Below are 24670 nucleotides of genomic sequence, written 5' to 3'. Positions count from 1 at the left end.
CTCCTGCAGTATGTCCGCAGTCTCCTATTGTCTCCTGTAGTATTTCCGCAGTCTCTGATTGTCTCCTGCAGTATGTCGCCAGTCTCTGATTGTCTCCTGCAGTATGTCCCCAGTCTTTGGTAATCTCCTGCAGTATGTCCGCAGTCTCTGATTGTCTCTTGTAGTATGTCCCCAGTCTCTGATTGTCTCCTGCAGTATGTCTGCAGTCTCTGAACCTCTCCAGTAATATGTCTGCACTCTCTGACACTCTCCTGTAGTATGTGTGTGTATTAATGTGCCCCTTTACTTGCTCAATTATTTAGGATTGCTCCACTGCTCAGTGAGAGGTAATGATGTGCATTAACCTGTAGCAACCAATCAGCGAACAGTAGTGATCTGCTTTAATCTCTAGTAGCCAATCAGTAAGTGGTAATGATGTGCATTAACCTCTAGCAACCAATCGGCAAGCAGAAATGATGTGTTGTAACCTCTAGCAACCAGCCAGCGAGCAGTAAGGATAGGCTGTAACCTCTGGCAAACAATTGCAATCACTGTGTGATCTGCTGCAGTAAACTGATTTTGAGTCTACCTGCTATTTTTTGTATGCCTCAGAATGGAGGGGGGGGGGGGGGGCCAAGAAAATGTTTGCCCAGGGCCCAATCCAAATTAAAGACGGCCCTGAGGATATTGCTAAAAGACTCCCAGCTCTTACTGTACACCTCAAACATCACAGGAGGGAACTCTTTCTCTGATTCCGACCCCCTCACATGTGCTTACATTCTCCTGTCAAAGTAGCTCTGAGCTTAGCATTTGAGAGCTTGTTCCTGTGATGGTGGAGATGAACAGTAAAAGCTGGTAGTCTTTAAGCAATGTCCTAGCAACAAGGCAGGACAGGACGATACAATCTGTCATTTTTTTAGTCTGGCTTAAGGAGGTATGTAAATTCCATGTTACTATAGCAAGGGCATTATTCAACTTTAGTCAAAGCTGCACAGTATGTTTCTATCTAAAAATAGTCATTTTTTATTTTTTAAATAACAAGCATGTTATACTTACCTGCTCTGTGTAATGGTTTTGCACAGAGCAGCCCAGATCCTCCCCTTTCAGGATCCCCTGCCAGCACTCTGGGACTCCCCCTGCTTCCTATAGTGGCATAGTGGCACACGTGCAGGCTCAATCCTAAATCACACTCTGTGTGTCCATTGACAGACACACAGTGAAGCTTGGCCCCGACCCCACTCCCTTGTCACTGGGTATGATTGACAGTAGCAGAAGCTAATTGCTCCTGCTGCTCTCACTGAGTCCAGTGAGGAGGGAGAGAGATGTTATGCAGTCTATTGCAATGTGTTAACAGCATGTCATATGCAGTCTTGGTCATCTTACTTTAAAAAAGTAATTAGTTAAGTTACAAATTACTTCTCCCCAAAAGTAATTGCATTAGTAACTCAATTACTACATTGGAAAAGTAATTAGTTACTCAGCAAAGTAACTGACTTTTTAAAAATATTTTATAATGCAATTACATTCTATAACATCTTTAATATCAAAGATGTTTATATTAACGAATTGAAGAATAAAAACACTACCGTATTTTCCGGCGTATAAGACGACATTTTACACTTAAAAAAACTGGGCAAAAAGGAGGGGTCGTCTTATACGCCGGGTCAGCTGCTGGGATGCCTTCTGGATGTCCAGTAATACTGTATGTAGCTTCGGCTACATACAGTATATACCACTGAGCCAATCTCAGTGAGCGATGTATTCAAATGAATACAGAGCCTGCTCGGATTGGAGTAGCAATCTCTGCCAATCCGAGCAGGCTACACACAGTAGCCTGCTCCGATTGGCTTTGAGAGTGAGAGAGGCGTGGGCTGATGATGTTACAGCCTCCGCCAATCCCAGCAGGCTTTGTATTCATTAATAGAATACATTGCTCGCCGTGATTGGTTCCAGCACCAGCAAGAAGGAAGAAGGAAATGGCTCCAACAAGAACGAAGAAGAGGGATATGAAGCGTCGGAAGCCTCGGAATGGGGTGTCATCTTAAACGGTGAGTACGGGCAAAACATTTTAAAAACCTGTACAGTTAGGGGGTCGTCTTATATGCCGGGTCATCTTATACACCGACAAATACGGTATATACAGTATTTTAGAACATTTGGTATTTATTTGAACCCAAATGTTGAGGGGGGTGGCAGCGGTGGTACTTGAGGGGTGGCAGCAGTGGTACTTGAGGGGTGGCAGCAGTGGTACTTGAGGGGTGGCAGAAGTGGTACTTGAGGGGTGGCAGCAGTGGTACTTGAGGGGTGGCAGCAGTGGTACTTGACGGGGTGGCAGCAGTGGTACTTGACGGGGTGGCAGCAGTGGTACTTGAGGGGGTGGCAGCGGTGGTACTTGGGGGTGGCAGCGGTGGTACTTGGGGGTGGCAGTGGTGGTGGTGTACTTGGGGGGGTGGCAGCGGTGGTACTTGGGGAGGTGGCAGTGGTGTACTTGGGGGGTGGCAGCGGTGGTACTTTGGAGGGTGGCAGTGGTGGTGTACTGGGGGGGTGGCAGGCAGTTTGGTACTTGGGGGGTTGGCAGCGGTGGTGGTGCCATCCTCTCCCACCACCACCACCTCGGCCTCTTACTGATCCCATCCCCCACCACCACTGATCTCATCCCTACCCTATCCCCCTCTGTTGTATAAGTGATGGTGGGTGGGTGGGTAGGGATGGGATCAGTAAAAAGCAGAGGTGGTGGAGGACTTGGGAAGGATCGATTGCACTGCAATTTGAATCATCAGTCACTTACTTGAATGCCTCCATGGATTCCTTTCCTCATGGGGAGAGAGGGAGACCCTCCCCTTCACTCGATTGGTGTCAGATGGTCAGCTGGCTTCATTTTTCAGTGTCCCTACATTCTCTCTCTGGATAGGTGGACAGGATGGGGCGGTCCAGACAGTCTCTCTGAGTCTCAGCCTCTTCTCAGTTCAGCAGGCGAAAGCCCCCCTCCCCGCAGTGGAACGAACGGCCAGGCAGCACGGCCACGGCAGGGCCTCCTGGACGGTAGATGTAATTGAGATAACTCTGTCCAAGTAATGGGAACTGAGTTACCATGAGGGGAAGAGTAATCAGTTAGATTACTCATTACCATCTAAAGTAACTGCGTCACGTAACTCAGTTTATTTTAACTCAGTTACTTACATCACTGGTCATATGTTAACTTAACTGTTGCAATAACGCAGCCCCTTCAGAATGTCCAACACATCACAACAGTCCAGAAAATGCACAATTTTTTTTTTTCTATCACAGCTCACCACAATGCATGTTATGTGTGTTGTGGTGCTCTGCTGTATTTTGATTGCTAAAATACAGTGCATTGTGATGCCCTTCACAAAAAAATGCACTCTACCCCATCCAATAGTCTTAATAGACCCTGTTTTTGTATCCCCACCTTGAAAATACTTGCAACTAGCATACGTTTGCAAGAATCTGGATCTTTCTTCACATAATCTACCTCTCATCCCTCACACAACAGCACTCAATGTAGGAGAGGTAGGGGCAGCACTAGGAACCAATTAGGCTCTCCTGCATGTACTTGTACAAGGGACACATGCTGACAGGAGATGAGAACAGTGTGAGCAGAGCTAATTACTTTTTATCTTGCTGCTCCCTTCATTGTCTAGCTAACAGGCTGTGGGCAGCATGGTGACACCTTTGTATTACTAATTGGGGAACTGATGTCACCTTCTTGACTGTCCTGACTGGTAGACATGTGCGATTCGTTTCGTACGAATCTCAAATTCGTACAAATTTCCCAAAGCACATGGATGGTGGGAGCCCCTCATAATAAGCAGCCCCAGGAGGAAGTCAGCATAGCACAGGGATGGTGGGAGCCCCTCATAATAAGCAGCCCCAGGAGGAAGTCAGCACAGCACAGGGATGGTGGGAGCCCCTCATAATAAGCAGCCCCAGCAGGAACTCAAACATAGCACAGGGATGGTGGGAGCCCCTCATAATATGCACAGCAGAGGTACAGCCCCAGGAGGAAGTCAGCACAGCACAGGGATGGTGGGAGCCCCTCATAGTAAGCAGCCCCAGAAGGAAGTCAGCACAGCACAGGGATGGTGGGAGCCCCTCATAATAAGCAGCCCCAGGAGGAAGTCAGCATAGCACCGGGATGTGGGAGCCCTTCATAACAAGCAACCCCAGGAGGAAGTCAGCATAGCACAGGGATGGTGGGAGCCCCTCATAATAAGCAGCCCCAGGAGGAAGTCAGCACAGCACAGGGATGGTGGGAGCCCCTCATAATAAGCAGCCCCAGCAGGAAGTCAGCATAGCACAGGGATGATGGGAGCCCCTCATAATAAGCAGCCCCAGGAGGAAGTAAGCACAGCACAGGGATGGTGGGAGCCCCTCATAATAAGCAGCCCCAGCAGGAAGTCAGCATAGCACAGGGATGGTGGGAGCCCCTCATAATATGCACAGCAGAGGTACAGCCCCAGGAGGAAGTCAACACAGCACAGCGTATTTCGGATAGGAAATTCTTCAACGGAATTTCGTATTTCGGATAAAAACCAAACTTCCATCAGCATCGACTGTCATATTGAGGTATATTTTTGCCTTTAAATTCATCGTAAAGAACGTTCGTACACGTTAACGAACCTAACGACAATTCGGAATTTCGGACACGAAATACGAAGTACGAATTCATTTTAATACGAATCGAAACGGAACAGAACAAAACGAATTTAATGACGGCGCCCATGTCTACTGACTGGCAGAAGGAGCTGAGCAGAATTACACATTTATTGGCAAATAGGGAATTTACATAATAATTGTAATTCATAATAATTGTAATTCATTACCTAGAAGTGATATGAGTTCCAAAGAGCGATCCCAAGTTGGCAGACAAATTATAACTTTCCTGAGAAACGGCTTTCTGGAATGTTGTGCCATTAAGTAACAAATATCCGTTACTGGAGGAGTTCCAAGATACCCCAAAAACCTTATGAAAATAAAGAGAAAACATATGCAGTACTTGATATACAGCTAGACTTTGGTATCTATAGTAACAGATAATAATCACAGCAAAAAAAGCCAAACTTTTTTTTTAAACAGAACAGGGAAGGGTTTTTCAATACTTTTTCACTCTTGCATCACCAAAATTTTTCCGTAGATAGGGGAAGCTGAGAGCTGTCTGTGTCCTTTTTTAGGAAATGTACTTCCTTTCTGTTGTGTCACAGGACAGGAAGTGGTGGGGAATTTATCTAACAAGGACACAGCAATGAAACCTGACAGATTCTCTAAAACCAATCTATTTTCTCCAAAAAAGTGAGCTAACAGAGCCCAGAAAATGGAAAGGTTGGTGAGTGGAGTCACCTGACAGCTGGAGATATGTCCAGATGAAAGAGGGGAGAGGAATGACAGGTTGGTTGGGCAACTACAGTGTTGTGATCTTCTAATATGTATAGAGAACAGGGAAGGAGAGTGTAGCTGTAGCTTCAGGGGTGAAGGGAAATTATGTGGGTAAAGCAACAGTGTAATGGCAATAAAGGGAAGGTCATGGCCAGCCATGGTTGCTATTTCCAATGTGTGACCTTATATGGTAGCTCTACACTATTTTTTTTTCAGCCTAGTTGTGCCCTCCTTCTTTACAACATTGGATTTACTGCTGAAAAACAGGTGTACTTTAAACCTGCAGGATGGAGTTACAAATTTTATTTACTATAGGTATTCTGAACTGATAAGAATTAGGATTTTTCATGTTGATGTCAGTGGACATGAATTCTCCTATAAAAGTTTCCTATGAGCAGAAAGTCTCTAAACCAATATATGGCTGATAATGCTACTTGAATACGATAATGATACTTACCGTACATTTTCTTTATGGAAAAATCCAATTCTGATTTCTCTGAATACTAACAATAAAAAACCTTCCATGGATCACGGATCACGATAAACGACCGCTCATCACGGCCGTTTACCACATGATCGCTCCGTCAAATGACGGAGTGATCACCTGTAAACAACAAATGTTATGACGCCGGTTCCTCCCTTCCCTCTCTGTACCGATCGGTACAGCGTAGGGAGAAGAGATTGGTGTCAGCAGCACTGTGGGCTGCATCTGCAGTGCCCACATCGCTGCTCACCAACAATTAACCCCTCAATACCCTGACAATACTCTGCAATACCAGCTTATACTCTGCAATACCAGCCAATACTCTCCAATACCAGCCAATACTCTCCAATACCCTGCCAATACTCTCTAATACCCACCAATACTCTGCAATACTAGCCAATACTCTTCAATACCCCGCCAATACTCTGCAATACTCTGCAATAGTGCCCCTGTCCCCATGTGCTTGCATGCAGAAGCAAACGCATATGTAAGTCCCGCCTACATATGAAAACGGTGTTCAAATCACACATGTGAGGTATCGCCATGAACGTTAGAGCGAGAGCAATAATTGTAGCCCTAGACCTCCTCTGTAACTCAAAACATGTAACCAGTAAAAAAATGTAAAGCGTCGCCTATGGGGATTTTTAAGTAGCGACGTTTGGCGCCATTCCACGGGCATGTGCAATTTTGAAGAGTGACATGTTAGGTATCTATTTACTCAGCATAACTTCATCTTTCACATTAAGCTTTTTTTAAGCACAAAACTGTTTTTTTCCCCAACAAAACGTGTTTGAAAAATTGCCGCGCAAATACCGTGCGAGATAAAAATTTGCAACGACCACCATTGTATTCTCTAGGGTCTTTGCTAAAAAAAATATATAATGTTTTGGGGTTCTATGTAATTTTCTAGCAAATAAATTATGATTTTTACATGTAGGAGAGAAATGTCAGAATTGGCCTGGGTGCTCCAGAACGCCTGATGGCCCTCCCTGCATGTTGGGCCTCTGTATGTGGCCACACTGTGTAAAAATCTCACATACTCGGGAGTAATAGCAGAATGTGTTTTGGGGTGTCATTTGTGGTATGCATATGCTGTGTGTGAGAAATAACCTGATAATATGACAATTTTGTGAAAAAAAAAAGGAAAAATAATCTTGATTTTGCAAAGAATTTTGGGAAAAGATGACAACTTCAAAAAACTCATCATGCCTCTTACTAAATACCTTGGAATGTCTTCTTTCCAAAAAGGGGTAATTTGGGGGGTATTGTACTTTTCTGGCATGTTAGGGTCTCAAGAATTGAAATAGGCTGTCAGTACTTCAGGTGTGATCAATTTTCAGATATTGGCACCATAGCTTATGGACTCTATAACTTTCACAAAGACCAAATAATATCCACCAATTTGTACTTATTTTTACCAAAGATATGTAGTGGTATAAATTTTGGCCAAAATTTATGAAAAAAAATTACTAATCTGCTAAATTTTATAACAGAAACGAAGAAAAATTAATTTTTTTACAGAATTTTCTGTCTTTCTTCTTTTATAGCACAAAAAATAAAAAAACCCAGTGGTGATTAAATACCACCAAAAGAAAGCTCTATTTGTGTGGAAAAAAAGGACAAAAATTTCATATGGGTACAGTGTTGCATGACTGAGTAATTGTCATTCAAAATGTGAGCGCACCAAAAGCTGAAAATTGGTCTGGTTATTACGGTGGTTTAAGTGCCCAGTGGTCAAGTGGCTAGATTTGGAACTATGTCCTGTCTAACAACATGTTGTAAATACAACCAAGGAAAGTGCCTGCTAGCAGTGACCCTGATTAATGCATGAAGTCCTGAGATGGTATTGGTTAGCTAGCACATGGACCAGAAAGCAGGAGGTAAACACATTCTGGTCATACTGTACAACATTTGCTCTCCGCTTGTTTCCTCAGAGATTAAAGGACACATCTTGGGATGAAGAACAATAATGAGTTTTGTATGTCCTATTGGACAAATACTAAGCAATTTTGATGTTATTCACTGAGGCCCACCTGATGGGAGTGTTTTGAGAATGAAGAGAGGCTCTTTTTTTGTGTGTGAAAGGGAGATCCCTATTTGTAGTTAGAAATTATGTATATCTTATTTGTGAAGAAACCAAACCCTTATTTTAAAATCCAGTTGTCCTCCATTAAAATCAAGGCACCCCCCAAATAGAGAACGCAGCTTTAGCTTATATTGGGCTATTTTTAAGTCTACCGGTATAAGCATTAAACAGCTGGAATCTGAAATCTGATAACTTTTCGACTCATTGACGTTTTAGATCTATTCTGCTGTCTCATGGCTAAGATCCCTGCCAAACCATAGTCAAGGTCCCAAAAGCTATCCATGAGTCTGTTCCCAGTGAATTATTTAGAACTAACTTTCCAGGAGCCAACATTACTAAAACATGTTTTCTGCACTTTAAAATACTTTCTATATGTCATTGAAATACTAAAAGTGTTTTTCCTAGTACTGTTCAGCTCTAATTCTGATTATGTGGGTGTACCATTTTAAAGCGCATTTGAAAACTTTGGCTAGATTATAAATAACAGAAAGTAATAACTTTGTCATTATCAGATTTACAGTCCTAACTCTGGTAACAATAAGCCAGAGACAGGATCAATAAAAGTAAATACTTAAGCTGGCCATACACGTATAGAAATCTCTTGTTCAGGCTGAAAAAAGAAATAAAGAAAGATAGATAGATAGATAGATAGATAGATAGATAGATAGATAGATAGATAGATAGATAGATAGATAGATAGATATCCAACAGATTCCCCCCTCAATACTAACAGCACAGATGTTTCTAATTTTTAAGGACTCTATAACCACCTGACATCTGTGCTATGGCCGAATGACAGCCACAGTGCAGATGTGAATTCTGGGGAGGCATCATATGAGGGCCTCCCCTGTGCACGGTCCCTGTGTGCACCCTACAGGGCGCGCACGGAGCGCACTGTGATCACCGAGTCAATGAGACTCGGGTGATCACCGGTTCGAGTAAGGGGCCGGTCCCGGCCCCATACCATGTGATCAGCTGTCAGCCAATGACAGCTGATCACATGATCAAAACAAAAGCTTTTTTGGAAGTTTTTTCCCCTCCTCACGCTGACAGCGGAGGAGAAAAAAAAAAGCCGATCGCTGGCTTATCTTAAAGGGACATCGGTCTCGAAAAGGAATAGGCAATTATGCCTCATTTATAGAGTCTAACAGTGACCACAAGTGCCACCTATCAATGCCCACAAGTGCCACCTATCAATCCCCACCAGTGTCACCTATCAATGCCCACCAGTGGTGCCAATCAATGCCACCTAGAAGTGCTGCCAATAAGTGTAAACGATCAGTGCCCATCTCTGCCACCCATCAGTGCCCATCACTGCCAGCTATTGGTGCCAACCAGTGCTGCCTCATCAGCGTACATCAATGACAGACAAAAATTACCCGTTATAAAATTTTAAAACAAATTTTTTTTTTTTTTAAATTCGCCCTTTTTACATTTCTTTAAAAAAAAAAAAATCGCACAGGTGATCAAATACCACCAAAAGAAAGCTCTATTGGGGGGAAAAATTATAAAAATTTAATTTGGGTGTTGTATGACCGCACAATTGTCATTCAAAGTGCGACAGTGTTGAAAGCTAAAAATTGGTCTGGATAGGAGGGGGGTTTAAGTGCCCAGTAAGCAAGTGGTTAATGACTGGATTGGCGTAAAGCCAATGTGGTTGCTATATTTAAAAAGGGTTCAAAGTCTTTACCAAGTAACTATAGTGTAAGTAACTATAAACTATTAGTTTAACTTCTATAGTCCGGAAGATACTGGAGTGTTTAATAAAAGACCACATACTGTAGATGAGTTCTTGCTGGAAATATAATATTTTAAGCAACATACAGCATAGATTCATGAAAGACAACATTTGTCAGAAAAATCAGATTTTTTTTTATGAGGAGGTAAGTAAAACCTTGGACAGAGGGGTGTCTGTGGACGTGGCATACTTGGATTTTGCAAAAACATTTGACACAGTTCCTCACACATGGCTAATGTGTAAGGTAAAGTCTTCAGGTTTGGAAAGATCAGTTTCTAAATGGATAGAAAACTGGCTAAAAGACAGTAGTGGTTAACGATTCTTACTCTGAATGGTCTAAGATTATCAGTGGTGTACCCCAAGGTTCAGTGTTGGGACCCTTACTTTTTAATATATTTATAAATGATATAGGGTCTGGGATTAAAAATACCATTTCATCTTTGCAGATGACACTAAGCTATGCAGTGGAATAACGTCCTTGCAAGATGTCTCCAACTTGCAAGCCGTCCTAAGTGCACTGTTTAATTGGGCAACTATGTGGCAAATGAGGTTCGGCATTCAGCTTGCTTTAACTGGTTCCCAACCGGCGCACAACAATGTACGTCAGCAGAATGGCACGGACAGGCAAATGGGCATACAGGTACGTCCTTTTTAATTTGCCGCCGTGCCATCGCGTTGAAACAAGCATCTCCCTGTTCTGCCTAGTGACAGTGTCACTGATCTCTGCTCCCTATGATTGGAAGCAAAGATCAGTAACGTGTCACATGTAGCCACGCACTCCACAGTTAGAAACACGCCCCATGACACACTTAACCCTTACCCTGCCCCCTAGTGGGTAACCCCTTCACTGCCAGTGTCATTTACACAGGAATCAGTGCAATTGTATAGCACTGATTGCTGTATAAATGACAATGGTCCCAAAAATGTGTCAAAAATGTCCGACGTGTCCGCCATAATGTCGCAGTCATAATAAAAAAGGCAGATCGCTGCCATTACTAGTAAAAATATATATATATATTAATAAAAATGCCATAAAACTATCCCTTATTTTGTAAACGCTGTAACTTTTGCACAAACCAATCAATAAACGCTTATTGCAATTTTTTTTTACCAAAAATATGTATAAGAATATGTGTCGGCCTAAACTGAGGAAAAAATAATGTTTTTTTTATATATTTTTGAGGGATATTTATTATAGCAAAATGTAAAAAATAATGCATTTTTATCAAAATTGTCGCTCTTTTTTTGTTTATAGCACAAAAAAATAAAAGCTGCAGGGGTGATCAAATATCACCAATAGAAAGCTCTATTTGTGAGAAAAAAGGATGTCAATTTTGTTTGAGAGTCATGTCGCACGACTGCGCAATTGTCAGTTAAAGTGACGCAGTGCCGAATCGCAAAAAGTGGAAGGGGGTAAATTCTTCCGGGGCTGAAGTGGTTTAGAAAGGCCTGGATTCTTACCTAAATGTACATAATATAACTGGATACTAACATTTACAGGTAAGTTGATTCAGGGAATCTTCAGGAAGAATTTTTTCCCCTACTGCAGCAAATTGATTCATGCTTGGCTGTTTTTTTTTTTTTTTTGCCTTCCTCTGTATCAACTGTAGGTGTAGGAATGTGTATATAGAATTTTATCCTTTTTTTTTTCTTTTTTATTGGTTAAACTAGATGGACTTGTGTCTTTTTTCAACCAGACTAACTATGTAACTATGGATAATTTACCCTCTGCAGGATATTGTATTCTGACAGCCAGTTGTGCTGGCTGTCAGAATACTCAAACGGTGCCCACATCCCATTGGATACAAGCATTCCTCAGTCAACAATTTTCCACCTGGCTCCTTTGACACTACTAGCATCCTTTGTCAAAAGTTCATTTAAAAAATTGACTTTTGACAGTCCAGGTGGTGCACACAAGGTGAATTCAGCCACTTCATGCTTCATATTTTCTTAGTCCCTAATAAAAAATAAAAATAAACATAATAATTGGCATCCGCAAGCTAAAGAATAGAATTCATTGTTACCATACATTTGCAGGCACTGTGGTTTCATTTATCAGTATTTTTTAAATTTACATCCAAAACTTTTTAGAAATTTTAGAGACTGTAGGAAACAATTTAGGGCTCTTTCACACTGGTGGCAATGGCATATGTACAGCCCAGTGAGTATCTCTATCTGACTTGACCATTGAAGAGGGCCAGCTGATGAAAAACATTTTTAAAAGTCAGCAGCTACAAACACTGTAGCTGCTGACTTTTAATAAGCACACTTACCTATTCAGGGTGCCCGCAATGTCGGGCGCAGGGTTCAGGGGTGCGTTACATATAGAGTTCAGGGATGTGCTGTGTACAATGTGCAGGGTTTAGGAGTGAATTATGCACAGTGTGCAGGGTTTAGGGGTGCACTATGCATAGTGTGCAACCTCAGCAACCCTCCCCAAAGCTTCCTCGTATCTCTCTCTCCTACCTTGTCTGTCTCTAGTACCTCCCTGTGTAGGCTCTGCCTCACCTTGCAGGGAGTGGGAGTGAAGGGTGAAAGCTGGAGGTGGGGAAATGGAGCTCTGCCTTTTTTCAGATGCAAAACTGTGTGTGAGGGCCACATGACAAGGGCTGGAGAGCCAGATTCGGTCGGCGAGCCTTGTATTTGACATATGTGCTCCAAGGGGACCAAATAAGCTTACAGTCTGGCTATAAAACATTTTGAACTGAATTCATACACATACAACTTTTAAAGCTTCCCCCTTGTCCCCAGCATTGTCTACAGCCTCTCAGCTTCACAGTAGGTTTATTTTAAGGTAAAGCATATAGCTTGAGTAACTATTACAATGCACCCTTGTTTTGTCTTTGCATCTTCATAACTTCATGACATTTTACACTTCCCTACGTTGAGTCAGATAAAAAAAGGAAAGATTTAGAACGTATTAAAGCTTCCTTTAGATTATTTTTCTTGTTCTACTTTGCATCACTCTCCTTGCTCCCTCTCCTACTTCTGTTCCTTTAAATGTTCCCCATGAATGAAACCAGCTCAGGAGGTAGTCATCTCTTTTTATTTAAAGTCATTTCTAAGATCTCATAATCAGCAGAACATGTTCCCATAAAAAGCTGATAATCAGAGACTGGAAGCAGAGCAGGAAAGAAGCATGTTGGACGGCTGCCTAAAATGCAGCTATTATGAAATAGCTGACGCACGTATTGGACTTCACCTGTCAGCTTGCCCTGACCCTTTCCACTGTACCAAAGACAGTTCCAAAGGTGAGCTAGTGATAAGAGCCCTGGAACTAGACCACCAACCATGTCTTATGGGATAAAAATAAATTAAAGGCAAATCTGTGCTGATTTATAATGCTGAAAGAACATAAATATGTGATGAATAAGCAACTTTTCAAAACAATATTTTTCTTGCAAAAAAAAATTGTCTATTTTCTGTGTAAGCTCTCATATATGAATCTGAGACATCGCTCAAAGCCAGTGTTAGGCTGTAAGACAGGGGTGCCCAACCAGTGGCCCCGGGGCCACATGAGGCCTGTGGAGCCCTCTGATGTAGCCCGCGACCTCCTTCTGTGGGATGGCAGATTGGCAAGCCCAGATCATGGGTCGCAGACTCGCCATCCCAGAGCATCTGTGTTGTATATGTAGCCGGAAAAGCAAGCAGCTGTGGAGCAGAGCTGTATAAGCTGATGCTTCCTGTATAGCGCCGTCTCTTGCCACAGGCGGAGTGATGCCAAATGCACTCTGCTGGGGACAGCAACAGCAGGTGATACCTGAAAGAAAGACTGTTATTAAAGGTCAGTTAATTATTAACCCCTTCCCGCCGAGCGTACGCAGATCTGCGTACTCGGCTTCCGGGGGTTATACCGGGATGATGCCCGCACCTGCAGGCATCATCCCGGTACGGTTTTTTTCAGCGGGCGAATGGCTATCCAGCCATAACAACCGATGTGGCTAAAAGCCGCTCGGCTGTAATGTCAGAGGAGCGGGAGGGGACGTCCCCCCCTCCCACCGCCTCCGGCCGCTGTTACCAGTGCTCCCGCTCGATCGGGAGCACCGATTCAAGATCCGGCGCCTCCGGCTGCTGGGGAGGAACTGGAACGAAGCCGTAATCGGCTTCGTTCCAGTATCCTAATTGTAAACACGGAAGCGACATCATGACGTCACTTCCCGTTTACTCGGTTGCCAATGGCACCGGTTTTAAAAATATATGGTATTCAGAATCGCTGTTTTCGGCGATCTGAATACATTGAAGTGTAAATGAGGGGTGGGGGGTCTTTTAGACCCCCGATCCCTCCATAAAGAGTACCTGTCACCACCTATTACTGTCACAAGGGATGTTTACATTCCTTGTGACAGCAATAAAAGTGATTAAATTTTTTATTTAAAAAAAAAAAAAAAACAATTTAGTCATTTTAATATAAATAAAATAAATAAGAAAATAAAAAAAAACATTTTAAAGCGTCCACCGTCCCCGCGAGCTCGCGAATCAAAGAAAACGCATACGGAAGTCGCGCTCGCATATGTAAACGGTGTTCAAATCACACATGTGAGGTATCGCCGTGATCGTCAGAGCGAGAGCAATAATTCTAGCACTAGACCTCCTCTGTAACGCTAATCTGGTAACCGTAAAAAAAAATTTAAGCGTTGCCTATTGAGATTTTTAGGTACCGTACTTTGTCGTCAATCCATGAGTGCGTGCAATTATAAAGTGTGACATGTTTGGTATCCATTTACTCTGCGTAACATTATCTTTCACATTATGCAAAAAAATTGGGCTAATTTTACTGTTTCGTTTTTTTTAATTCATGAAAGTGTCCCTTTTCCAAAAAAGTTGCGTTTAAAACACCGCTGAGCAAATACCTTGTGACATAAAATATTGCAACAATCGCCGTTTTATTCTCAAGAGTCTCTGCTAAAATATATATATATATATATATATAATGTTTGGGGCTTCCAAGTAATTTTCTAGCAAAAAATATGGATTTTTACTTGTAAACACCAAATGCCAAAAATAGGCTTAGTCATGAAAGGGTTAAAATTGCAGTGTATATATTGGCATATCTGAGCAGTGGTTACTGGGCTATTTTCAAACTGATCCACAGGTGCAATGCACCTTCAGGTTACCTGCATTGAGGCATAGACTTCTGTTATTGACTGCAAGTTTGGTGAGCTTTCAGAAAGTGCACTATACCATCAGGATATTATAGAAGTCTATGGCAAAGTGTAGCTAACCCGCAGGAAAGACACAGGTCCACTGCGCTGGATTAGTGTGAAAGTCCCCTTTCACACAGTCGGTCCAACTTAGTCGGACCCTCCATTCACCTCTATGAAACAGCAGATGTAAACAGATTTGTGTTCTTTTACACCTGCCTACTTTCAATCTAAATTCGCAAAAAAAACAACAGAAGGGATCAACCCCCTTCCGTCAGGGCGGATCGGAGGACCCATGGAGTAGAGTGGGCTGTGTCCGTGTCCGCTCTGCACGCACCTGTTATCCGCCTGCTCTGCTCATTGTGGCCCGCGACCAGTTACAAAGTCGCTTAAGTGGCCCTCGCTCTTCAAAAGGTTGGGCGCTCCTGCTGTAAGATGTAAAAAACAATGCAGTGGAGGACTGAAGGGATTACATATGGCTGATGGTTCTAGGACTGTTTTTAACCCTCCAAAGTAGTCAGCCTCAACTAATGTAAAGCCAAAGCTTTTTTTTTTTTTTTTTTTTATAGTGGGAAATAGTTTTATACTCTGTCAAGCTTTTCTTTTTTTTGGTGCCTGTGTCCTCACTGGGAAAGTACACTATTTCCATTCATCCCAGAGACAATTGTAACTGAGACAGAAATCCCAAATTTTAGCATTGTTATCAGAGCAAAACATGAGATTACCCATCCAATGGAGACTATTGGCTCTTGTCACATGATATTATTTAGACCTGGAGATTGGCCACGTACGCAGAGTTAGGCAGTAGTAGTGGGTTGACTGATAGGCTAGAAAGAGGTCCTACATTCTCTTTACAGTAAACCTTTGGTAAGAGAAATGTTGAGAGCCATTGCTGACCTGCTTTTGAAAATGCTAGCAGTTGTACTCATTCTCTCCAGAGTTTACTCAATGTGATTCAGCTCTGCTGATTTGAATCATCCAATCATGTGAATGCAAAAATTCAGCTTTTTTTTCCTTTTTTTTGTTTTTACAAAGTGAAGTGTCACCACATCCATGATGCTCTGGGGAAAAATAGTGTAACTGCATTTGCAGTTATGGTCAGTTTGCAAGCTTTTGAGCAAAAAGATCATAGGCAGCTGGGTACTGCCATAGGGAGCATGTATTAATGCTATATAACATTTTTATTTTATATATATATATATATATATATATATATATATACAGTATCTCCCAAAAGTGAGTACACCCCTCAACTTTTTTGTAAATATTTTTTTTTTTCTATCTTTTCATGTGACAACACTGAAGAAATGTTATTTTGCAACAATGTAAACTAGTGAGTGTACAGCTTGTATAACAGTGTAAATTTGCTGTTCCCTCAAAATAACTCAACACACAGCCATTAATGTCTAAACCGCTGGCAACAAAAGTGAGTACACCCCAAGTGAAAATGTCCAAATTGGGCTCAAAGTGTCAATATTTTGTGTTGCCACCATTATTTTCCAGCACTGCCATTAAGTGGTTGAAAACCCTCCACTTTCACTTTAGCTCATTCTAATCTATATATAACAGAGAGCTGATCACTGCCTAAGAAATTTCACTCACTCTTTCTGTTCCCTTAGAAACCATCCTGCAATCTGTAGTGACATCCGCCTGTCATGTGCATTCCATGCATTCTTTAACGGCATGTTTTTTGTGCCGTTTCACTATCCTCTGCATGCCGGGTCATTGACTTTCTTTGAAAATGGTACAGAGGAAGAAGCCCCGTGATGCTGCGCTCTCATCCTCTCCTTCCTGGTTCTCTCCTTGTGACTGTATAAGACGTCACACAGGGGAAGTGAACTAGAGCAGCACAGAGAGTGTTTTGCCATCATCAATCGCTTAGCTCGGTTGCCGGAGGCTTGGTGTAGACTTGGACTGGAAAAAAAAGTAAGGGCAGAAATGACACCCACAAAAGATTAATCAATTAGTAGTAATGATGGCATGGCCAATACCCAGAAGAAACTAAATTTGAAAAAAGGGAAATAAGGTGTTTTACAACCTAGTTTTTGTCATATTTAAATGTGTACATTCCAGGATCATTATATTAAAAAAAAAGAAGAAAAAACTTACAGGGTTTACTTTCTCTTTAACCCTCTTGGGCATGGAGTTCACCAGAGCTTCACAGGTTGCAACTGACATCACGGAGCTGGTGGATATTAGAGACCTTGAGCTCCTCCATCTTCCATTTGAGGATGCTCCACAGATCAATAGGGTTTAGGTCTGGAGACATGCTTGGCCAGTACATCGCCTTTACCCTCAGCTTCTTTAGCAAGGCAGTGGTCATCCTGGAGGTGTGTTTGGGGTTGTTATCATCATGTTGGAATACTGTCCTGCGGCCCAGTCTCCGAAGGGAGGGGATCATGTTCTGCTTCAGTATGTCACAGTACACATTGGCATTCATGATTCCCTCAATGAACTGTAGCTCCCCAGTGCTGGCAGCACTCATACAGCCCCAGACCATGACACTCCCACCACCATGCTTGACAGTAGGCAAGACACACTTGTCTTTGTACTCCTCACCTGGTTGCTGCCACACATACTTGACACCATCTGAACCAAAAAAGATTACTTTGGTCTCATCAGACCACAGGACATGATTACAGTAATCCATGTCCTTGTCTTCAGCAAACTGTTTTTGCGCTTTTTTGTGTATCATCTTTAGAAGAGACTTCCTTATAGGAAGACAGCCATGCAGACCAATTTGATGCAGTGTGCGGCGTATGGTCTGAGCACTGACAGACTGACCCCCCTACCTCTTCAACCTCTACAGCAATGCTGTCAGTACTCATACGTCTATTTCCCAAAGACTCTGGATATGATGCTGAGAACCTGCACTCTTAGGTCGACCATGGCTTGGCCTGTTCTGAGTGAAACCTGTCCTGTTAAGCCACTGTATGGTCTTGGCCATCATGCTGCCACTCAGTTTCAGGGTCTTGGCTAGGGATGAGCTTGGTGTTCGAGTCGAACATACGTTCGACTCGAACATCGGCTGTTCACACATTCGGCGAATACCGAACGTTATGGGCCTTTCGTGCCAAATTCGTGTGTGGCGCTCACGGGCCACAATGCACTGCGCCACCACAGTGCATTGTTGGCTCATGATTGGCCAAGCATGCACTGTGACCCCACATGCTTGGCCAATCACAGCGCCAGCAGCGTGGAGAGCCATGATTGGCCACGGGCAGGATGCCTGGGGCCAATCATAGCTCAGGCTGTGTAGTACACGCCCCACACTATATAAGGCCGCCAGCGCGACGGCCTTGTGTAGTGTGTTGGCGTCTTTAGGAGTTAGTGGGTGTTCTCTGTGTACCTTCAACACAGTATACACTGTTTGTTATCGATCAATTTAGCATTCTTGCTCTTCTGTAATTGAGCTTTCAGCCATCTGCAGGAGTTTGTGGGTGTTGTCTGTGTGCCCTGAGTGCAGTATACACCATTATCCACCGATTTAGCATTCTTGCTCTTCTGTAATTGAGCTTTCAGTCAGCTGTAGGAGTTTGTGGGTATTGTCTGTGTGCCCTGACCGCAGTATACACCATTATCCACCTATATAGCTAGCTATATTGCTCTTCTGTAATTCAGCTTTCAGTCAGCTGTAGGAGTTTGTGGGTGTTGTCTGCATGCCCTGACCGCAGTATACACCATTATCCATCTATATAGCTAGCTATATTGCTCTTCTGTAATTCAGCTTTCAGTCAGCTGTAGGAGTTTGCGGGTGTTGTCTGCATGCCCTGACCGCAGTATACACCATTATCTACCTATATAGCTAGCTATGTTGCTCTTCTGTAATTCAGCTTTCAGTCAGCTGTAGGAGTTTGTGGGTGTTTGTGTGCCCTGACCGCAGTATACACCATTATCCACCTATATAGCTAGCTATATTGCTCTTCTGTAATTCAGCTTTCAGTCAGCTGTAGGAGTTTGCGAGTGTTGTCTGCATGCCCTGACCGCAGTATACACCATTATCCACCTATATAGCTAGCTATATTGCTCTTCTGTGATTCAGCTTTCAGTCAGCTGTAGGAGTTTGTGGGTGTTGTCTGCATGCCCTGACCGCAGTATACACCATTATCCACCTATATAGCTAGCTATATTGCTCTTCTGTAATTCAGCTTTCAGTCAGCTGTAGGAGTTTGCGGTTGTTGTCTGCGTGCTCTGACCGCAGTATACACCATTATCCCCCTATATAGCTAGCTATATTGCTCTTCTATAATTCAGCTTTCAGTCAGCTGTAGGAGTTTGTGGTTGTAGTCTGCGTGCCCTGACCGCTGTATACACCATTATCCACCTATATAGCTCTTCTCTAATTGAGCCATCTGCCATCTGCAGGAGTTAGTAGGTGTTGTGTGCCTCCAGCACAGCACAGTATACACCAGTATCTACCCTTTAATTCCTGTTGTTCTATAATAAAGGCATCTGCAGGAGTTAGTGGGTGTTGTGTGCCTCCAGCACAATATACACTACCCAATTGCTGGTTTTCCCATCTCCCTTCAGGCCATTACCATGTCTGGAAGGCCAACAAGGAGAGGCAGACAGGCACAAGCCGATAAAAGAGGGCAAGCAGGCTCTGTGTCTAGAGACAACAGTGCTGGTTGTGGACGCGGTGCATTGTCATCAGCACATGACCATGGGACACGCTTGTCCTTATTTTCGGCAGCTGGACGCGTTGAGCCGCATCATGCCGAAGACTTGGTAGAGTGAATGACCAAGCCCTCTTCATCCTCCTCATCCTCCTCATCCTCTCTTACCCAGGCTCAGGGTACTAGCAAAGCAGCTGCCAATGCATCGTCTTCCCTCATCTCAATGTCATCATCAGTGACTCCTTCCCTAGACCCACCACGTCCTCCTGAGGAGTCCCCTGAACTCTTTGAGCACAGTGTTGGGTACATGCTCCAGGAGGATGCCCAGTGTTTTGTAGGCTCTGATGATGATACTCAGCTAGAGGAAGGCAGTAGCATTAGCGTAGAGAGAGGGGATGCTCAAGAAGGACAGCAATCTGGCAGTCATGTTCCACAAGCTGCAGCATACTGCCAAGTTTGCTCCAGCGATGAAGAGGGAGGGGATGATGAGGGCACTGACTCCACGTGGGTGCCTGGTAGGAGAGAGGAGGAGGAGGAGGAGGCACATGTCCAACGAGGCAGGATGCCCTCTGGGGGCCAGCTTAGGGGCAGCACACCGACTGAATCGCACATCAGAGCTCTGCCTGTGCAGGGCGCTGCCTCTGTGTGTTATTCTAAAAGTTCTTTGGTGTGGGCCTTTTTTGAGACGAGTGTATCAGATCGCACCGCTGCTATTTTCAACATATGTCTCAAGCGTATCTCGCGTGGCCAAAACATCAGCCACTTGGGCACCACATGCTTGACCAGACATATGTTGACCTGCCATGCAGCTCGTTGGCAAGCGTACCTCAAAGACCCACACCAAAGAACAAAGCGGACCTCTCCTTGCTCCTCATCAGCTGGGATCTCCAACCCCACTAGACCTTCAGTCCTCTCTGAAACCTGCTCTGAGAGACATGAAGGTGTAGAATTAGGTGTGTCACAGCCAAGTGCTTCCGGGCACTCTGCTAGCCGTACACCCACGTCCAATTATAGCAGGTAAATTTCCCTGCCCCAGCTGCTGGACCGCCGAAAGAAGTTCACGACCAGCCATGGCAAAACGATGCCATGCCATGCTTGCGCTGGTTTGTTTGGGGGACAGGAGCCACACTGGGGCAGATATTTTGTCAGCTCTGCAGGGGCAGGCCGAGAGGTGGTTGACGCGATGCCAGCTTAAGCCAGGATTGGTGGTTTGCGACAATGGCACCAACCTCCTCTCCGCCCTCCGACAGGGACAACTGACCCATGTGCCCTGTGTGGCTCACGTCCTTAACCTGGTGGTGCAGCGGTTTTTGGGCAGGTACCCGGGCTTACAGGATGTCCTGAAGCAGGCCAGGAAAGTCTGTGTGCATTTCCGCCGATCATGTAATGCCTGTGCTCGGCTGGCTGAGCTCCAAAAGGAGTTGAACCTGCCCAAGAACTGCTTTATATGGGACATGCCCACCAGGTGGAACTCAACGTTGGCCATGCTGCAGCGGCTGCACATGCAGCAGAGGGCCATCAATGAGTACCTGTGCAACTACGACACCAGGACAGGGTCAGGGGAGCTCAGTTTTTTCTCACCACGCCAGTGGGGCATGATCAGGGATGCATGCACTGTCCTGTCACCGTTTGAGGAGGCCACAAGGATGGTGAGCAGTGACAGTGCATACATCAGTGACACTGTACCTCTTGTCCACCAGAGGCAGGAAGAGGAGGACTTCCTTGCCTCTCAAGGCCCCCTTTATCCAGACAGTGTTCCTGCTGTCCCACCCATCACACAGGATGAGGAGGAGGAGGAGGATGATTGTGTCAGCATGGAGGTGGAGGCTGGCACTCAGCATCAGCAGCAGTCTTGTAGGGATGATTTACAGTCCCAAGAAACCCGTGGACTTGTACGTGGCTGGGAGGAGGTAGCTGTGGATCATGTTGTCCTTAGTGACCCAGAGGACTCCGGACCGAATGCCTCAGCTAACCTACCCTGCATGGCCTCCCTGATCCTGCAAAGCCTGCGGAAGGATCCTTGTATTCTTCTGATCAAGGAGAGGGACCATTACTGACTGGCCACTCTCCTTGATCCACGGTACAAGGGTAAGGTTGCCGACCTTATCTTGCCATCACAGAGGGAGCAGAGGATGAGACATCTCTGGGAGGCCTTGCAGAAAGGTCTGTGCAATGCATTCCCAGGGACTGGGAGGTTACAAACTCCTGGTCCTGGACAACGTGTTGCTGAGGCATCGGTCAGAAGGAGCGGTGGAGAGGTGGCCGTATGACCGATGCATTCAGACAATTTTTTAGTCTGCAGCCCCAAGGTATGATTGGTTCCAGCAACCATCGCCAGCGTCTGATTTACATGGTGCAGGAATACCTAGGGGCAAGGTCAGACTTGGACACCTTTCCCACCGAAAATCCTCTGGCTTACTGGGTCTTGAGGATGGATCACTGGCCAGAGCTTGCACAGTATGCAATTGAGCTACTGGGCTGTCCTGCATCCAGCGTTCTTTCGGAACGCACCTTCAGTGCTGCTGGTGGCTTTGTTACCGATCACAGGGTGCGCCTGTCCACTGACTCGGTTGATCGACTGACCTTCATAAAGATGAATCAGTCTTGGATCACCCACAGCTACCAAGCACCTGAAGCTGATGTAACCGAATATTTTTTTTTTTAAATATCACATCCCTTCAAGACTGCCTATGCTGATGCTGAGTGACTGTCCTGTTATGTTGATTGTCTATCCTCTTCCTCCTCCGCTGATATGTTGGAAGAACATTTTTGGTTCTGGGTGATGCCACCAGCACAATTTTTCAGCTCTTGTTTAACAGGGGCGTTTAATTACAATTTTTGATGCAATGCTTTGCAGCAGGGCTCATTCCTGCACTACAAATAGAGTATATGGAAGAGGTTGCAGTGTCGTGGCATCAGCACCAGTGCCTAAGGCCCAATTTTTCAGCCCCTGTTTAACAGGGGCATGTAATTACAATTCTTGATATAATATTTCACAGCAGGGCCCATTCCTGTGCCCACCGAGAGTAGCTCTGAGGACTTCTAGTGTTATGGCACCAGCACCACAACCACCAAAGGCCCAATTTTTCTACCACTGTTCAACAATGGCATGTAATTAGAATTCTTGATATAATCGTTCACAGCAGGGATCTCCAGCGCCCACCAAGAGTCACTTTGAGGGCTTACAATGTTGTGGCAACACCAACACCTTGTTCCGCCATTTCTGCAGAGCATATAGGGCAGGCCCCTACTTTCAAACATCCAACTTACAAACGTCTTCTACTTGCAAACGGAAGGAGACAACAGGAAGTGAGATGAAAAAAGACGGACGGCAAAACAAATTATACAGGGGTGATAACCCTTCCCTATGTTTTCCAAAAAGCTTAAAAATAGATTTTTTGACTGGAGCTACACTTTAAAAATGTACCAGTTGAAAATTACAAACAGATTCTACTTAAAGAGGAGGGCCGGTTTTGAAAAAAAAAAATGTAAAAGTCTTTTAATAAGTAGACTTACCTGTCCAGGGCACCCGCGATGTCAGCTGCCCGAGGTCTCGGGTCCCGGCGCCACCATTTTGGGTAAGGGAAACAGGCAGTGGAGCCTTGCGGCTTCACTGCCCGTTTCCTACTGCGCATGCGCGAGTCGCGCAGCGCTTTGTGAATGGGACGCGCTGTGTTCTGGGACACACAGTTCCCAGAACAGACAGCGCCCCATTACCCAGAAGATGCCGCACGGAGGAGAGAAGAAAGAAGATCTCAGCGGAGGAGGAAGAGGCAGATTAGGATGATGTGCCTAGCAACAGGCATTTCTAGTAAGTAAAAAAAAAAAAAAAATTCATTTTTTTTTAAAAGATTTTTTTTCAAATTTTTTATGTATTTTCTTTTTTCAGGGTGGCCCTCCACTTTAACACAACAAACCTACATAGTTCCTGTCTTGTTTGCACCCCCTGTATACTGCTGTTCTGAGTATATAGGGCCTGGGGGCCCCACACTTTTCCTTTGTTTAATATGGATTGGGTACGGGGTTCCCCTTAATATCCGTACAAGACCCAAAGGGGCTGGTAATGGGCAGGGGGGGCTACCCACGTCATTTTTCCCAATGATTTTCATCCATATTGCCGGAACCAGATATTACATTAAAACCGCAAGCAGTTTTAAATGACTTTTTTTCCGTTAAATGTTATTTTGTGCAGGGACTGTTCTAAACATGGGAAACACGTGGCACTTCACAGGCATACTATAGACACCCCCCAGGCATGATATTTAAAGGAATATTTCACTTTTTTCCACTTTAATCATCATTAAAATCAGTGCTCCCGAAAAAACGGCTGTTTTTAAAAACATTTTAGGCATTGACCCATGTCCCCTGGGGCAGGAGCCAGGTCCCCAAACCCTTTTTAGGACAATATCTTGCATATTAGCCGTTAAAATTAGCACTTTTTATTTCGAACATTCAAGTCCCATATACTTCAATGGGGTTCTAAAGTTCGCACTAATTTGCAGTTCGTTCGAAAGTTCTGGTGCTAACCGAACCGGGGGGGGTGCTCGGCTCATCCCTAGTCTAGGCAATCTTCTTATAGCTTAGGCCATCTTTATGTAAAGCAACAATTCTTTTTTCAGATCCTCAGAGAGTTCTTTGCCATGAGGTGCAATGTTGCACTTCCAGTGACCAGTATGACAGAGTGAGAGTGATAACACTAAATTTAACAGAGACCTTGTCACTTAGGGGTGTACTCACTTTTGTTGCCAGCGGTTTAGACATTAATGACTGTGTGTTGTAGCAAAGTGTAATTTCTGCAGTGTTGTTACATGAAAAGATATAATAAAATATTTACAAAAATGTGAGGGGTATACTCACTTTTGTGAGATACTGTACATGTTGCCCAAAATTTACAAAAACCTAAATGACCCACTGAGTCTGTAACAGCACCATTGGCCAAATATTTAGACCTCTGACTAGACAAATGAAATCATATATACAAGATTCATATGTTTTTTTTTGTCTAAAATTAGGGATTTGATTGTATCTATGGACTCAATTCTGGTCACTTGGGATATTTCAAGTCTATACACAATAATTCCACATGAATTAGGTGTTGAAGCCTGCCGCCGCCGCCTCCTGACTACATCAGGATTATATAATATAAGTCAAATTACTTTTTTGATACAGTTGCTGAAAATTGTATTAGAAGAGAATGTTTTTCTCTTTAACCTCCCTGGTGGTAATTCCGAG

The 24670-nt window shown here is 44.1% G+C and overlaps 1 protein-coding gene across 1 annotated transcript in view; it reads right to left on the bottom strand.

The window, feature by feature from the left end:
• The window catches only part of LOC143930334 (microsomal triglyceride transfer protein-like), a 250550-nt gene that overhangs the window by 182391 nt on the left and 43489 nt on the right, over positions 1 to 24670 (bottom strand). The window contains exon 6 of the mRNA XM_077454590.1: positions 4824 to 4963. Within this exon, the coding sequence (XP_077310716.1) occupies positions 4824 to 4963 (140 nt within the window). The remainder of the gene's footprint in view (positions 1 to 4823; positions 4964 to 24670) is intronic.

This window comes from Lithobates pipiens, unplaced genomic scaffold (genome assembly GCF_037356315.1).
Source record: "Lithobates pipiens isolate NorthernLeopardFrog02 unplaced genomic scaffold, aLitPip1_a1.2 Scaffold_25, whole genome shotgun sequence".
NCBI classification, from domain to species: Eukaryota; Metazoa; Chordata; class Amphibia; order Anura; family Ranidae; genus Lithobates; species Lithobates pipiens.
The sequence above is the reverse complement of the archived record's forward strand: the minus strand, read 5'-3'. Positions and strand labels throughout refer to the sequence as shown.